Consider the following 17,384-nt stretch of genomic DNA (forward strand, 5'->3'; position numbering starts at 1 on the left):
GCAGAGGGAGGAAAGGTTAGGAATGGAGGGGAAACTTGAAAAACACTAATGCAACCACACTTAAAGAAGAAAGGTAAGGCCCAGACACACTGAGTAGTTACATGGGCTGGGGTAGAAGAGCTAATAAAATATCAAGTTCAAGCCTCTCAAATAAACAAAACATACAAACATGCAAACATACTACTAAAAAATACTCACAAAAAAATATAACTCTCTAGGCATCAATAAATTTTCCTTATCCAGCCTTTACAATAAAACTCTATTTTGTCCATCTTATTGAAAAGTAATGATCAGGGCTGGGAATGTGGCTTAGTTGGTAGAGTGCTTGCCTAGTATTCATGAAGCCCTGAGTTTGAATCCTCAGTACCACATAAACAGAAAGATCCAGAAGTGGTGCTGGGCCTCAAGTGGTAGCATGCTAGCCTTGAGCAAAAGAAGCTTAGGGATAGTGCCCAGGCCCTGAGTTCAAGCCTCAGGACTGGAAAAAAAAAAAGAAAGAAAAGAAAGTTAATTATTACATAGAAAATAAATCAAAAGTGTAGAGTGAGCATATTTTGTCAAAGCCTCTAGGACTTTTTTTTCCCTAACAAAACTAAGTAAAAATAAACCAAGCTGGGGGCTGGGAAGGTGGCTCAGGGGTAGAATGCTTGCTTTGCATGCATGAGGCCCTGGGTTCGATTCCTCAGCACCACATAAGCAAAAAAAAAAAAAAAAGCCAGAAGTGGTACTGTGGCTCAAGTGGTAGAGCGCTAGCCTTGAGCTGAAGAGCTGAGGGACAGCACCCAGGCCCAGAGTTCAGGCCCCATGACCGGACCAAAAAAAAACAAAAAACACAAAAACCAAGCTGGGTGCTAATTGATCACACCTATAATCCTAGTTACTTAGGAGGCTGAGATCTGAGGATCAAGGTTTGAGGCCAGCTCAGGCAGGAAAGATGTGAGACTCTTATCTCCAGTGAAATAACAAAAATAGCCAGAGCTGGAGGTATGGTTCAAGTAATAAGAGCATCAGGCTTGAGCTTTTTAGCCAACGAGAAACGTGAGCCTTAAGTTCAAGCCCTAGTACCAGCTTACAAAAGAAACAACAGGAACAACAACAACAACAAAAATCTGGATTTTTTTCGTTTTGTTTTGAATCCCAGCTTTCCTGGTAACGGACCACAAACAAGCACGTGGCCTCACACCTCTCCCAGGTCCCCAGCGGGCTGCTCCCTGTGGAACTGCACCAGGGCCACCTGCCCCCTACTGGAGGTGGTGCTCTCACTGAATCTCTGGACCCTTTCTCTCGGAATATCCTTTGGGGAGCCCATTACAGTGTTTTGCAGTTCTGAAACGTGAACGCAGAGCCTTGTACACTGCCCCTGCACTCTATCACTGAGCTGTACTCTGAGCATTGTTGGGGTTTTTTTTTAAGTCCAGAGGCATTATTATTTTTTAAAGTGCAAATCTTATTTCTTCTCGCAGAAATAACCTCAAGTCCTGGGGAAAGGCATGTTTAGAAAAGGACCCTGTGGGCTCACTAAAATCTAATACTCCCTAGCCAATGACGTCAGCATAGGCAACAAACCACTTAACAAGTCGGGTGGTACAGTTCAAACTTTTATTTAGTTATGAGTTCAATATCAGCACATAAAATCAACATTTAGAATAAATAGCGAATGCACATGGAGAATAAATAGGGAGCCTACCTAACTTGCATTTATTGTGCTTGACATCACATTCCACCACACAGCAAACGCCTCCTCCACTTCTCCCTACACTTCTAGAAGTGCAAGGAAGCCCTGTCCAGGGCAGCCCTGGAGGCAGAAGGGGCATGCAGGAAGGTTCACAGTGGAAGGCGGGGAGGGGGGCAACGCAGGGGTTGGGGGACGTACATGGGTGTTGGTGGGATCAACACCTGGGAAGGAGATGGAGAGGAGGCCAAGGAGGGGAGGCCGAGGGAAGGAAGCAAGCCAGTGCTGGGCTGCAATGAGGACACACAACAGACTCTCACAGCTGTCCAGAGTTAGGTAGGGTGGGGCCCTGTGTTTCCAAGGAGCAAAGGTTATATAGCTTTTACCCCTCCCCAGGAAGAGTATGACCTGGGAAGAGGCAGAGCCACAGAAGAAGGCTGTGGGCTGTGAGTGGTCAGTTAGCCAATGCCCAGCAGTTAGGGCAGTTGAGTCCTTCTGTCCACACAGGTTATCTGGGCAGCTGGCCCAGTGGCCAACAGGAGCTGGTACAAAGAGAGATAGCTCAGGTACCCACCAGGAAGTGATCTTGACACATGCTGGAAACAGGGCACTTTACCTCTGTCATAAATAGCAGCCTGATTCTTAAAGGAATATGGCACACTTACCTACAGACCTTTCCAACTTTCTGCACCCTCTCAGCAAGGGACTGCCACCAACACCAACCACCCATCCGATATCAGAGCAGAGGCCAGCAAACCACAGCAAAGGGCCCAATTCAGCCCACAGCTTACTGTGGTAAACCAAATCACAACAGAACATAGCCCTGGCCATTCCCACAGGAAAAACAACAGCAAATGGTGTTCAAAGCTCAAAACATGACCTATCTGGTTAGGGAGCCCTTTCTGGAGGAAATTTACCTGCTGCTTTCCATTTATTTAACCTACCAGTGGGGACAAGAATCAGCTGAACTTTTAAGTCCAGTTCCCAAATACTAAGGCAAAGCGGGGAAAGGTACAGAGGGAAACTGATGTGAAGAGAAAATAACACAGGGCTCCCCAGTAATTGAATAGAGCTATTAAGGAACCCTGTATGCATCTGGCCAAATTTAGTCTTCAGGCCTCCGACTGGGTCTTTGGCAGCCAATGAGTACTGGCAAAGAAGAATTCAATCCAACTGCTTAGCTCATTCTTTACCACTTAAAAGCTTAAAAGTCCTACTGAGAGGAAGAGAGAGGAAAAGCCACTCATTCATCTGACCCAAAGCTAAATTAGGTAGGAGGCAAGATTATTCTCTCTTTTTCCTTGGCAAACATTAAGAAAGTCAGTCAAAACAACTGGTAATTTAGTCTGAGACGAGCCCGGAATCAAAAGCAGTGGTCTGGGTTACATGGAATTAATGGTAGGAGCAGAGAATGAAGCTGAAGACAGAGAGAAAGGGAAAGATGGAAAGAGATGGAGAAAGAGAGAAAAAGAGAGGGAGGTGAGTAAGAGAAGAAGAGAAAGAAGAAAGACAAGAAGGGAGAAAGGCAGGGAGAGATGAAGGCAGGAAAGCAAGGAGGGACAGGGGACCATGTTCAGAGCTAAGTGGGAATTTAAAAACAAACATGGAAAAGACTTTAAAAGCCAAGTTTCCTCTACAAACGACTCATCAGCAGTGTAGGTCCCTTCCACAGCACCTGCTATGCTGCCCGAAGCCTGGCTGCTCTGTCACAGCTGGCCTGGGCTGCCCCCTGCACTGTGAATTTTTATCCACACGAATTCTTAGAAAATCATTCTAAGCAATGTTAAAACATTTAAAGCTCTTAATGTACAAACCAATTTTGTTTGCTTTACAGTTGACTTTTTTTTTTTTTTTTTGTCGGTCCTGGGGCTTGAACTCTGGGCTTGGGCGCTGTCCCTGAGCTCTTCAACTCAAAGCGAGCGCTCTACCACTTGAGCCCCACTTCCAGTTTTCTGGTGGTTAACTGGAGATAAGAGTGTCACAACTTTCCTGCCCAGGCTGGCTTTGAACCGCAATCCTCAGACCTCAGCTTACTGAGTAGCTAGGATTACAGGCGTGAGCCACTGGCGCCTGGCGACATTTGATTTTTTTGATAGCAGAAAAGACTCCTGGCCTCATACCCACACTTGCATCCATGTGCACCCCAAGAGCTCACTGGAAAGTGCAAGATGCCTAGTACAGTGGAGAGCCAAGACAGCGATTAGCTAACACCTGTCCTGATGGAGCCAGCCAAGGACACACCGAGAAGTGGGAAGACATCCCCGTCCTGACCCACCCCCAGCGCGTGGGGTTTGGGCTTGCTTCTTCACTGGTACAGACTTGGTGGCCCCTGTTGCTACATGCACTGGGCCTCTGCCATGCGGCAGATCTCAGCCATGTCAAACTCAGTGGCCCCAAGACTTGAGCCCCTCTTACGCAAGAATAGATTGTAAAATTTATTATTTATGCCTAGAAACATGGTTTCCTCCCCACAAGCTTAGGGCACCCACCTATCATAGACATCCACAAAAGCAGGTTTTAAAACTAGTTCTACTTCATTCTTGAGTAAACAAAACACCTTGTAACTGGCATCTAAAAATAGCTCTACTTCAAACACGCTGTAACTGTACTCAGGGCGCGTCTGAGACACTCATCAAGCATTTCTTTTGAACAATACCTACTTCTTCACTGCTTCTCCAGAGCAGCGATCACAGACCTGTAACAGCACCAGTGTACCCTTAAACACCTAGCAACAAACAACATCAAAAGGCCCACCTCATTCCACACAGGTATCGCATACTGCACCCTCCTATGTTCACATGCACTACAGGAGAACAAAGCCAAACTGTGTCTACTGGCACTTTATCCATAATTGTTAAACACAAGAGATTATTATTATCTCATTATAACAAGATGCTGCAGAACTCTTTCAACTTCTGCATTTTCCCAGGAAGCACCATCAATAGCTGTTTATAATCCATTTATGAAAATGCTGCAGAAGCAAGCGCTCTCCACAAGCCTCCTCCTTCCTGCCATTCTTTAGATATAAGCACACATGCCCCATCAGGCATGGTGGTGCACACCTGTAATCTCAGTACGCAGGAGGCTGAAGCAGAAAGATCAAGAATTCAAGGTCAGGGGCTAGGAATGTGGCTTAGTGGTAGAGTGCTTGCCTAGCATGTATAAAGCCTAAGTACCATGTACACAGAAAAAGAGTGCTAGTCTGGAGCAAAAGAAGCTCAGGAACAGTCCCCAGGCCCTGAGTTCAAGCCCCAGAACTGGCAAAAAAAAAAAAAGGAAGAGAAAATAAAAAAATAAATACTGCTAGATTATGGAAAAAGCTTAAAATGCGTTCCAGCAACATGGAAGAGGCTAATCTGAGCACAAGCATGTATGCAGAGTACCAATGAAATACCATCAGCGACAGTCGGATTGTTAAGGACAGGCATTCATTCATTCCTACAGCACTCAGAGGGGTGGTGCCTGTGCTCAAGTCTGCAAGTACTTTATGTTGACAGACACTATAGAAATATGATATAGGATCAACACATAGGCTGCCTGTCTTGCTTAGAATGAGAAAAACTCAAGCTAGCCAGGCCTTCCTACCTCGCCGCTGCAATGCCCAGCGCTCAGGCTGCCCCGCACAGACCTCACGCCAAGGCTGGGCTTCTGCTCTTGCAGCCTTATTCCATGAGGACTGTCCTGCCAGGCAGAAGGAGATTCCAACCTGAGCTCAGGTTGCAGACCCACCACCACTTGTTCACCTGCTCGCCAGCGGTCCCCGGCCAGCGTGGGGTAGGATACAGCAAGTACAACCCAGGACAATGGGTTCCTGTCCTTTCTCACTCATCCTCCCAGGGAAGGCGAGTCCCCTTGGCATCGTGCATGGGAATGCACGTCAGCCTGAGGTTGCAGGCCTCAGGAACTGGCTGCCACGTGCTGCAGCGCTGGGCCATTGAGGGGCTCACAGGTCAGCTGTTCTTGCTAGCAGGTTATCTTTGCCCCATCACCATGCTCCTGCAGTCCCCAAGGCCTGCCTGGAAATGTCCTTGGAAGAGTCGAGAACAAGTTCCAACCAGCTGAACACAGACAGGCATCACGTGGTCTTGCCTATCCCAGAAGATCTGGCATCTGTTTGGGGACCTCAGTAAACAAGGCTGAACAGTTTCAAATAAAGCCTGCCAATCAGCCCTACAAGGACCGGAAGGCCAGCGCCTGTCTGGACCTGTTGTATTCCCCAGCAGATACCAAACAAATATCAAAAGGCATATGGAGATCTTTTCAGAAGGCAACCCTCAGACCCACACAAAGTCAACCCCATCACGTGCTGCCTCTGGCTGTTCCCACAGGTGGACACGTGGGGCTATTTGGCCTGGGCCTCCTGCAGGGCCGGGGCTCTGAAGGCAGAGGAGCTGTCCGACCAGGCGGGGAGCTCGTGCTGCAGGGGAGTCCTCCTGGGGTAGAACGTGTGGTTCACATCATAGTTCAGGAGGCAGCTCAGGGACGCCATGTAGATGTCGGCAAACCTCGACAGGCGCCGCAGGAAGTAGGTGGGGTTCTGGTCGGTGCGGAACAAGCTCCCAAACTGGGCATTGAAGAAACTTTTGGTCATTTCTCTGAAGGAATAATGAAAAACAAAGAGCAACAGAGGATGGTTTTAGAAGGTCTGTCTTTTCAACTACTAACGTCTAAATTTCTTTTGACAATAAAAAAAGACTCACTGGGGAGAAATATCAGCCAAGAGCAAGCAACCTGAAACTCCAGTCAAGAAATCCATCGTCCATCTAGTTCAAAATGACTGGGATCACACTCCCCGCCTATGGCTCACTCACCCACCCACCGCGCTAGGATCTGCAATGCAGCCTCAATGCGTTCACGCCTAAGTCAACATCCCCACCTGTACCATGCACGCCATCCACACACTGAATACTCCAGAAAAATGGAAAAATACCTCTGCACTGTTGATAAACCACTTCGAAACACAGCAAAAAGTATAATCATTCATTCATACAACTGTGGTAAATGCCATGAGTTGTTAGCAGATGTCTTGTGTCACCATCATGGAAGGATGACAGATGACCAAATGATAGAAAATTAAATTCAATCAGGTCTCCAGGCAAACCACAGGAATAGCTTTTACCGTGTTACTAAAACATCTATGATGATGTCACACTGTAAGTCAACACACAATCTCTGGCAGTGAAGCTGTTTCCTTTACTAATAATCAGGTTACCAGAAATAGGAGGAATGTAGGCCCCAGGTCTGGACTCTGGAAACCAAGTACCTAAAATCAAATACATAATGGCCTGATTTCCCCAATCCTTCCTCTTACCCTACATTTTTATACTGATGAACTCATTTCTGAATAAGCCAATGGCCAACAGCCTGAGAGGAAGAGGAAGGACAAGATTCAACACTCCCTCTCTTGTGCAGATCACACATTTTCCCCCACATTACACTCCTGAGGTCAGGCTGCCCACAGCTCGAAGGCCAGATCAAGAGCAACTGCTGTTTCCAGGCCTTAGAGATCTGTGCTCAGGGTAAGAAGAGGATCACAGACAGAGAAATCATCCATGTGGAGTGTCACATTTCAAGCATCTTTCCTAGAAAAGTGTGATTGTCAACAAGGTCCCCTGTGGACAACTGTTCCTTGAGGGCAGCTTTGAAACTTCTCTGACTACAAGTAGCTTTCTTTTCTTTTTTTTTTTTTTTTTTTGGTTGGTGGTGGGGCTTGAACACTGGGCCTGGGTGCTGTCCTTTAGCTCTTCAGCTCAAGGCAAGCACACTACCACTTGAGCCACAGTGGCACTTAAGTTTTCTAGCAGTTTATTGGTGATAAAAGTCTCACAGACTTTCTTGCCCAGGCTGGCTTTGAACTGTGATCCTCATATCTTAGCCTCCTGAGTAGCTAGGATTATAGGTGTGAGCCACTGGCACCTGGCCAGGCAGCTTTCTTTACTGAGACATATCCTGATGAGTGACTCTGTGAGCTCCTAAAGCAGCCATGGTTACAAATATAGGTGTAGGAGCCCTAGGAATTCACCATAGGGTCAGAAACAGGCCCACAGCTAAAAGTGCTGCCAGCCATCCCAACAATGGCCACAGCAGCCCAAAAAGGCCAGAGTAGAAGGTGGGAAAGAGTCCAAGAACAGAAGAACACAGCCATGGGAGGAAATCCTACATCACCGATAGCAGACAGCAGATCCTAGGATAAATCAGTCACATCACACCTGAGAGCTAAGACAGGATATCTCCCAATGACGTCCAGGCCTCGCCCTGGGAGAAGATGTGTGGCTGAGCACAGTCAGATGGGACAGTGGCATCCAAGCAGGCCGCTCTTACCTCACCTCCCTTCTCTCCTTCTTCCACTCCTGCAAAACCAGCTGTGACTCGGCGTCTCTGTGAACCTGTGGGGCACAAGCCCATTAGTGACAGCCTCGATTTCACCGGAAACCACAATTCTTTAATGGACTGCTTTGCTTCAGGAATGATACTACTTTAAGTTAAGGGGCAGACACTCATATGGAATAATACATTTTCACACTTTCCTATTGAAATTCTGCCTTCTACACACACACACACACACACACACACACACACACACTTTAAGTTAGAAATATAGTATGACAAATTAAGATGGAATACACTGAAGACATTAAACTGTTTTTCAATGTTATGTAACAAAAGGCATGTATTATCTACATAAGGTAAGTGTACAATGGGTTAGCATGTATGTATTGAACATTTGCAGATAGTCACTGCACACTACCGGTTACACATATCCTGTGTCAACACCATGACAGGCAAGTGGGCACAGTATGCATAGCAGAACAGCCACTAATCACAAGCATGACAAAGTATGTACTACACATGGGAATTTGTGTTCATTAGTGCAAGGATAATAGGGCTATAAATGGTTTTACCTTAATGTTACATTATCTTTCTAAATGTTTAATGACATATATATATAAGAATATGTGTATCTATAAAAATATATTTCTAGATATATAAATTTTTTATTTATTTTCTTTGCAAAAGGCAAGAAAGAAGGTGGCACAGGAAAATGGACAGCAGGAGCCGGGCGCTGGTGGCTCATGCCTGTAATCCTAGCTACTCAGGAGGCTGAGATCTGAGGATTGTGGTTCAAAGCCAGCCCAGGCAGGAAAGTCCATGAGACTCTTATCTCCAATTAACCACCAAAAAGCCAGAAGTGGTGCTGTGGCTCAAGTGGTAGAGCACTAGCCTTGAGCTGAAGAGCACAAGGTCAGTGCACAAGCTCAGAGTTCAAGCCCCATGACTGACGAAAAAAAAAAAAAAAACCAGGAGAGTGGGCCCGCAGCAGGCTCTCTCTCAACTTCTGGTGGCTAAATAGAAAGGGTGGAAGCAGAGTCAGAGGCACATGAGCCTGCAGGAGACAGGTGGGGCTTCCTGAAACCCAAAGCACCTGGCTAACCTTAGACCATGAAGCAAAAGACCAAACAGGCAAACCACCTGTTCTCTGCGTGGAGCCTGAGCCCTTCTGTTACCACATCTGCCAGCCCAACCCTGGGACTATGGGTCCCCTGGCTGAGGGTCTCTGCCAGTCACACAAATGCCATCTCAACTGAACTTGACCTTTGGATTTCTAGCCTATCACCACTGGTACTCCACCAGAAGCAGCTAGCACTGAGAAATGCTGGCTGTGCATTAGTGAGACACAGTCCACCCAACCAGCAAGGCATGCAAGTTTTGATGTGGGATCTCTGAAAACATGTTCAATTACCTTTTACATTATAAATCAACAAGCTAATCTCTATAAAATTTAGGCTAACTCACAAGTGGTACCACAAGGGATCTCTGTACAACTACATGTGGGTTTCAGGTGCACGGACATGTGGTCAGTCATTCAGTGCCTACTGTGTGTTGAGCATCGCTGCTCTAGATGTTGAAGATAATACAAGGAAAAGTTGGAGATCCTTTGTGGAAGGGAGGGTGGGGGAGAGGGGAGGCCATGACAAAATAATATGAGGGATACAGAGAACCAGTCTGGGGGAGAAAATCTCACCCACAGCCTTAACACATCTCCTTCTTGACCCATAACCAGGCTCCTGGTCCTAACCTGAGGGGGAGGAAGCAGCTTCAGCTCTGTATCCTGCTTCTCTTGTTTCTCCAACCCTAAGCTTTCTGAAATTAATTCTGTGAGTCACAAAAATATTCTCAACACTTGACACAGTAAGAGACCCCCTAACCAACTCTCATTTCTCTATACATCAGAGAGGAAATAAAGCATGGCAAAGCCTGTTCTCAAAATGGTGACATCATCTATGCATGTTTACATTTTCCTGGTCAGCTGTCGCTGTCAGATGGAACACAATTTGTGAGGTACAATCCAGGACCCCAGTGAATACCCGTGCCCCATTAAACCATGTTTTACCTACGAATCCATGCCTCTGATAAAGTTTAATTTGTAAAGTAGGCCCAATCAAAGATTAACAACCACTAATAACAAAATAGAACGATTGCAGTGAAATACTTTAAAAGTGATGTGGCTCTACTTGAGACCTCTAAACAAGTAATCACAAGCCTGGACCTGGGCATCATAACACCTAGATTCAAGTCATACTCTCTTATTTTATGACCTCAGACATGTTACTAACATATTTTACCCTTGTTTCCTTATTCTAACATGGGAAAACTGTGCGATGTTACCCAGGACAGCTGGGACTGTGCAGTGAAGAGCATGCACAGTGCACTCACTCAGCACAGTGACACGCAAAGAGAAATATTAACGCTGAGAGACCTGGGCACAGACTCTCATTCCATTGACTCAGAATTGATGCCTGGTATTTTTAGACAATCACCTCACAGGCATGCATAGTACAAAAAACAAAACAAGTCCTTCTTAGAGAGGAGCCAAGAACCAGTATCACCAGAGCATTCTGGAAGCCAGGCTTGGAGGACGTGCAGGACTCCACACTCATGACTGTGTGCCCTGGGAGAGGCCCTGGCCTGGCTCTCCTCCACGCTCCCTAGGAGCAGCTGTGAATAGCAGGCCGTGGGCAGTGGACTATGGGTAGCTGGCCATGGGCAGCAGGCTGTGGGCAACAGCTGCAGGTATATCTGCCAAGAGTCGACAGCTGTGTCCTTTAATCTACAGGCTCAGCCCTCAAGCTGCATGATGGGAGCCAAGCAAGCTGGACCACAGAGAAAGCAGGTGCCTTGTGAGATGGGATGGGGGTGGGGGGCCCGCAAGGGTCACAGTTGTCACAGAGGGGCAGCTTCATGGGCCAGGAAATGCCCCCAGGAGAAGAACATGACTTACTGTCTGAGACCAGCTGCACAACCACAGAAAGAAATGGCTAGCTCTGAGCTCCAGAAGCCAGCTGTTTTTTCAGAATACAGTGGAGACTGGGCCTGGGATCTTGGCTCTTGCCTAGACTGAAATGCTCACACCACAGGACCCTTCATTTTATAGATGAGGAAACCAAGAGTCACGACACAGAAGTTCCACAGCAAAGTCAAGGAAGCTTCAGGAATACACCCAATAAGGGCACTCTGCAGGACGGCTCCCAGCTGACCCCATTTATACCAATGGAGGAATGTAAAGTTACTCAGCCCTGCAAACTCTCTCTCAATGGCCTTGTGGGGCATTTTTAAATATCCCCTTAGGGGAAATGTCAAAGTGGCTCTAGAGACAAAAATCTCTCCCACACAGTTATTCTACAATCTACTGGGGACATCTTAAACCTTATACTTTATAGCTATAATTAAACAGAAAATGGATGGAATAAGTTTGACCAATGCCTAATTTTAGGCTTAGGAAAAAAGTGAGAAAGAAACTCCCAAACCTGCATCTGCTCCAGCAGCCCAGTCAAGGTCTGCAGCCAAGTCATGGTTTGAACGTACTGCTCGGTGTTCATGATCTTCAGCTCTGACCGCAACTCAGGGATGATGGCACCTGTCCGCCAGCCATGCTTCAGGGTCAAATCCTGATCACAAATGTAGGTCAACATCAGTCTCTCCAGAAATCAAACCATTTTATTACCTACCCCAGACGGGGGAGATATTTGTTTAATTACTTTTTAGTTGTAATGGTTAGTTATTAACCAAGCCAAATTCAAATAATTACAATTAATTAAAACTAAATTGACCCCAGGCGTTGACCACTTTCACCCCAAGGAAGTTTCTGTTCTGGAAATAATCACCATGAATAACACAGCTCCTGAAAAAACAAGGGGTTTGGAATCATTAACCATGGTCTGTGAAGATAAGACATTGAGGTGGAACCGACAGAGCTCAATTCAAACACCAGCAAAGACCCTCTGAGTGGAGTGTGGGGGCACATGCCTGTAATTGTACCACTACAGGAGGATCAGGAGTTTAAAGCAGCCCACGCTATAGGTAATGACTTTCAGGGCAGCCTGGGATACAAGAAAGACCTTGTCTTAGAAAACCAAGGGCTGGCATGCAACTCGGGACTAAGGAGCTCGCCCAGCATGTGCCTGATGCCAAGCACAACAATAAGTTCAAGACCTTCACTCGTGACCACCAGCAATCCTCAGACCTCAGGGGAGGACTTAGAGTGTGCCAGGCCCTATGTGTTATGAAGAAATAGAGACCCTGCTTCTTGGAATGATCACACAACCTAAGCATACATAATCACATTCTTCATTGCACCTATTATAACCACATGACCTATCATAGGTCAGAATACAATCAGTTTTGTCCTGGAAAATCTAAAACAGGCAGTCACGGCACTAAATGTTTATTCACTTTTTCTTATGGCAAATATTTACCAACCAGTATTTGCCAGGTTCTGACATAGATACTGAGGATAAAGCAATGCACAAGAGCTGACAACCTCAGAAAATAAATAAACCACACGGTGAAAAATACAAAGTACAAAGAACAAACAGAATAAGAAGGCCATCGTTTCACACAGGGAGACCAGACTAATAAAGGAACATGTGAACCAAGATCTGAAGGGAAGAAGGGTCTGCATTTGCAAATGCATGTATCTTAATGAAAACACTTTGAGATACATGTGACTTTATTTACTCTTCTCACAAATGTCAACATCAGAGCTGGAGAGACGTGCCCAAAGTCAACACAAGTTGAGACACATGGAACCTGACTCCTGACCACAGACCTTAAGTCTCTGGATGGGTAGGTGTGGTCACAATGTGCGCTGGAGTAAGTTGGGAAGATGATTCCTACACACAGGTGCTGGAACCCACCCTCTATCTTTACTGTCACCAGGAAGACCTGGGTGGAGCTCAGACATGTGCCCTCTGAAAATGCTTCCAGTTAGAACTGACAGCATCCATGGTAGCAGACACAGAGGGACTCACACACAGAAGGCCAGCCCAGGGTAGGCTGATCCCCAAATGGCAACAGGGGAATTGATAGGTGGCCATGACCCTGTCTCATTAGCTCCCTGACTCTGAGCTTCGGGCTCTGAAGGGTTTGCACAGTGAAACCTGGGATCCTGTAACAGATGCAAACTCAAGCCTGGTAGTGGATACGAACTCAGCCCTGTCCAAGTAGAGCGGAAACCCTCATGCCAATCCTCCTTCATCATCCCAAGGGCAAGAAAGCCTCATCTGTGCAAGTAATGGCAGCTTATTCTCCATAAGAACCTGGCTGCCCTGGCATCCCTGACTGAGGTCCATGAGCATTCATGTGGCACTTTCATGTTTTTCAATACGTTGATAAAAGGCAAGGGAAAGAACACTGGCATTTATTTGCATATTTCTATTTGTTTATTTATTGTGCCAGATCTGAGGCTTGAACTCAGGCCCTGGAAGCTGTCCCTGAGCTTTGCTGCACTCAAGGCTAGCACTCTATCACTTGAGTCACAGCTCCACTTCCAGCTTTTGAGTCTTATATACTTTCTTGCCCAAGTTGGCTTTGAACTGCAATCCTCAGCTTTCAGCCTCCTAAGTAGTTAGGATCACAGGTGTGAGCCACTGGCACCCGACACATTCCATTTTTTGTGTTTTTTTTTAAATATTTTTATTCTCTTTAAGTAGTTGTAAAAAGGAACTGTCATTCAACAAAGAAGGTTATGAATATAATGTATCTTGATCAATGAAACCCCTTTCAACATTCTCACCCATCCCTAACTTTTCTTTATTTTGTAGGATATTGAGTTTCACTACATTCTCCCCTTCTTCTTCTCTTCATTTGTCTAACTCCCTTCCCTTGACCTCAACTCCACCCCTCCTCTCAAGTACCCAATTTTCTGGTGTTTATTTTGTTTAACTAGATTTTGCCTTTCCAGGGAATTAAACTGAGTTCTCCCCTAAATCTACCTTATTTCAAGTAATACATTTATGCATACTTGCATACCACTCAGCATTTATTTATATACTTATAAACCAATCTAGCTTACACATATGAGTAAAAATATGCAACCTCTGTCTCTCTCTGGGCCTGGCTTGCTTCACTTAACCTAATTTCTTCCAGGTCTTTTCATTTCTTCACAAATGATATATATCATTCTTTCTAATGGAAGAGCACAATTCCATTGTGTATATTTTCTTGATCCATTTCTCCACTCCAGAGAATCATCTGGGTGGACTCCATACCATAGCTATGGTAAACAGTGCTTCAAGGACCCTGGTTGTTCTGATGGCTTTACTGTACCCTGGTTTGTGATCATTCGGATATATGTTCAGGAGTGGAATTACTGAATCATAGGGTAGTTGTATGCATAGTCTTTTGAAGAACCTCCACACTGGTTTCCAGAGTAGTTAAACAAGTTTACATTCCCACTAGCAGTATATTACCGTTATTTAAATGGGAAGGGGAAGACAGCATGGTACTGGCACAAAAACAGACCCAAAGACCAATGGAATAAGAGATCCAGAAATAAAATCACATGCCTACAGTCAGCTGATATTTGACAAAGGAGCCAAAGACATACAGTGGAAGAAACACAGCCTCTTCAACTACTGGTGCTGGGAAAACTGGGAGGCCACATGCAGAAAACTAAAAGTGGACCCTAGTCTATCACCATGCACCAACATCAACTCAAAATGGACTAAAGACCTTAACATCAAACCTGAATCTCTGAAACTACTGCAGGACAAAGTAGGAGAGACACTTGAACTTATAGGCACAGGCAGGAACTTCCTGAACAGAATCCCAGGGTCACAACAAATTGGAGAGAGACTTGACAAATGGGACTACCTTAAAATAAAAAGTTTCTGTACAGCTAAAGCTATAGCAACCAAGCTAGAAAGACAACCAACTAACTGGGGAAAAATATTTGCCAGCAGTATATCAGACAAAGGGTTAATATCCAGTATATACAGGGAACTCAAGAAACTAATCCCTCCAAAGCCTAACAAACCAATTACTAAATGGGCAAGGGAACTAAAAAGAGACTTCTCAGAAGAAGAGATAAAAATGGCAAAGAAACACATGAGGAAATGTTCACCATCCCTGGTTGTGAAGGAAATGCAAATAAAGACAACCCTGAGATACCACCTTACCCCAGTCAGAATGGCCCACATCCTAAAGTCAGCCAACGACAAATGCTGGAGGGGATGCGGAGAAAGAGGAACCCTATTACGCTGCTGGTGGGAATGTACACTTAAACAACCACTTTGGAAAGCAATCTGGAGGGTCCTCAGAAAGCTAAATGTTGACCTCCCTTATGACCCAGTCATACCACTTCTAGGCATCTGTCCTGAACAACAGGAACCAATATACAAGGACACGTGCACCTCCATGTTTATTGCAGCACTGTTCACAATAGCCAGGATATGGAAACAACTCAGATGTCCCACCACAGATGAATGGATCCAAAAATTGTGGTATCTATACACAATGGAGTATTATGCAGCCATTAGAAAGAACAAAATAATGGCATTTGCAGGGAAATGGATGGAGCTGGAAGAAATCATGTTGAGCGAGGTAAGCCAAGAGCAAAGAGACAAACGGTACATGGTCTCCCTGATAAGTGGATGTTAAATCCAAAATGTAAAGTGATACAACAAAATTAACAAGACTTGGGCTGAGAAAGTGGCTCAGTGGTAAAGTGCTTGCCTTGCATGCATGAGGCCCTGAGTTTGATTCCTCAGGACCACATAAGCAGACAGAGCTAGAAGTGGCACTGTGGCTTGAGCTGAAGAGCTGAGGGACAGCGCCCAGGCCCAGAGTTCAGGCCCCACGACCAAAAAAATAAAAAATAAAAGTTATCAACTTACTCCGATTCATCTAAAAAAAAAAAATTAACAAGACTTAAGAAACAAAGGACTTCCACTCATCTGGTCAAATCACTACTAAATAACCCCATGCTGCTGATCACATATATGGTATATGTGTGCACACCAGAGGGAAACCAGGAAGACAACACAGAACTAGAGGGAATCAGGAAAAAACATACAACAGCGGGACCCATCAGCTGCACAGGACATTGACCAAAATGAACTAAGCAACTCAATGGCAGTGATGGGAGGGAGGGAACAAGTGGGAAAAAGGGAACAGCTGATGCTATGCAAAACAAAAGAAATGTACATACCACCCAATGTGGAAGAAATAACTGTATTGCAAAGCTCAAAGAACTCATAAATGTTATAGACCGTGATAGACAATTTGCCCCATGAAAGTCAGAATGTGTTCATGATTTTAACTAAGCATCACTATCCCAAAATACTGTGAAATTTAGGAAATTATGCTACCACTTAATAACAATAAAGAATTTGAAAAAAAAAAAAAAGGAGAGAATAGAATATTGGCTAGCAGGGGCTGCAGAGGTGTGTGAGAAGGGAGAAGAAAATTAGAAATTGATTCAGACTATTGTACTGTATGATGATCTGTAGTTAATAACAGTGTACTTATCGTCTTTAAAATCACAAAGAATTGTGTGTAAATCCAGAAAGTTCTGTGTATATAACATATTAACTTGCTATATCATGTTGTATATGGCAAATATATACATTTTTAATAATAATAATAATAAAATAAAGACCATTGAAAAATAAATAAATGGGAAGGAGTGTTGTGCATGTGTGAGTATGCATACCCAGATATGTGTGTGCACACACAGATATGTGTGTGCATATGTGTGTGTTAGTATCAGGGATTGAACTCAGTGTCTCCCACCTTGCTCAGCTTTTTGCTCACAGATGGCGCTCTACCACTTGAGCAATGACTATAGTCCATGAAAAGGTTTTATAAACAAACTTTGAATAAATTTTTAATTTGTATTATTTCCAAAAAATTCATCTTTTTTGAAATCTATACTAGTCTTTTAAAAAGAGACATTTATTCCAGGTGCTGGTAGTGCATGCCTGTAATCCTAGCTACTCAGGAGACTGAGATCTAAAGATTGCAGTTTGAAGCCAGCCCAGAAGGGGAAGTCCATGAGACTCTTATCTCCAACTAAGCACCAACAAATCCAGAAGTGGAGCTGTGGCTCAAGAGTGCTAGCCTTGATCAAAGAAAGCTCAGAGACAGTACCCAGACCCTAAGTTCAAGCCCTAGGACCAGCAGAAAAAAAACAAATCAAACAAAAAACCACCAACAACAAAAAAGACATTTAAAAATGTGACTTACTCCTGATTTTTAAGAAAGCATAATAACAACCTTAAAAAGAAGAGAAATTCCTTACAAGTAGAACTAACAATTCTATCCCCCAAAGAAGAGAGAAAACAGCTCCTCACCGCCAGGTCACTGTATATGTGGTCACCAAAATACAACACTTTTGATCCTCTCCATCCAGTGAGCTTCAGAAATTCATATA

General features: G+C 44.8%; 1 protein-coding gene across 1 annotated transcript in view; it reads right to left on the bottom strand.

Annotated features, from left to right (window-relative positions):
• Positions 1 to 4,951: 4,951 nt before the first annotated feature.
• The window catches only part of Nt5dc3 (5'-nucleotidase domain containing 3), a 35,567-nt gene continuing 23,134 nt past the window's right edge, over positions 4,952 to 17,384 (bottom strand). Inside the window, exons 10-13 of the mRNA XM_013022080.1 lie at positions 17,305 to 17,384; positions 11,479 to 11,619; positions 7,994 to 8,058; positions 4,952 to 6,267 (exon numbers count right to left, since the gene is read on the bottom strand). Of these exons, the coding sequence (XP_012877534.1) occupies positions 6,015 to 6,267; positions 7,994 to 8,058; positions 11,479 to 11,619; positions 17,305 to 17,384 (539 nt within the window). The 3' untranslated portion in view covers positions 4,952 to 6,014. The remainder of the gene's footprint in view (positions 6,268 to 7,993; positions 8,059 to 11,478; positions 11,620 to 17,304) is intronic.

This window comes from Dipodomys ordii, unplaced genomic scaffold (genome assembly GCF_000151885.1).
Source record: "Dipodomys ordii isolate 6190 unplaced genomic scaffold, Dord_2.0 Scaffold3, whole genome shotgun sequence".
NCBI lineage: Eukaryota > Metazoa > Chordata > Mammalia > Rodentia > Heteromyidae > Dipodomys > Dipodomys ordii.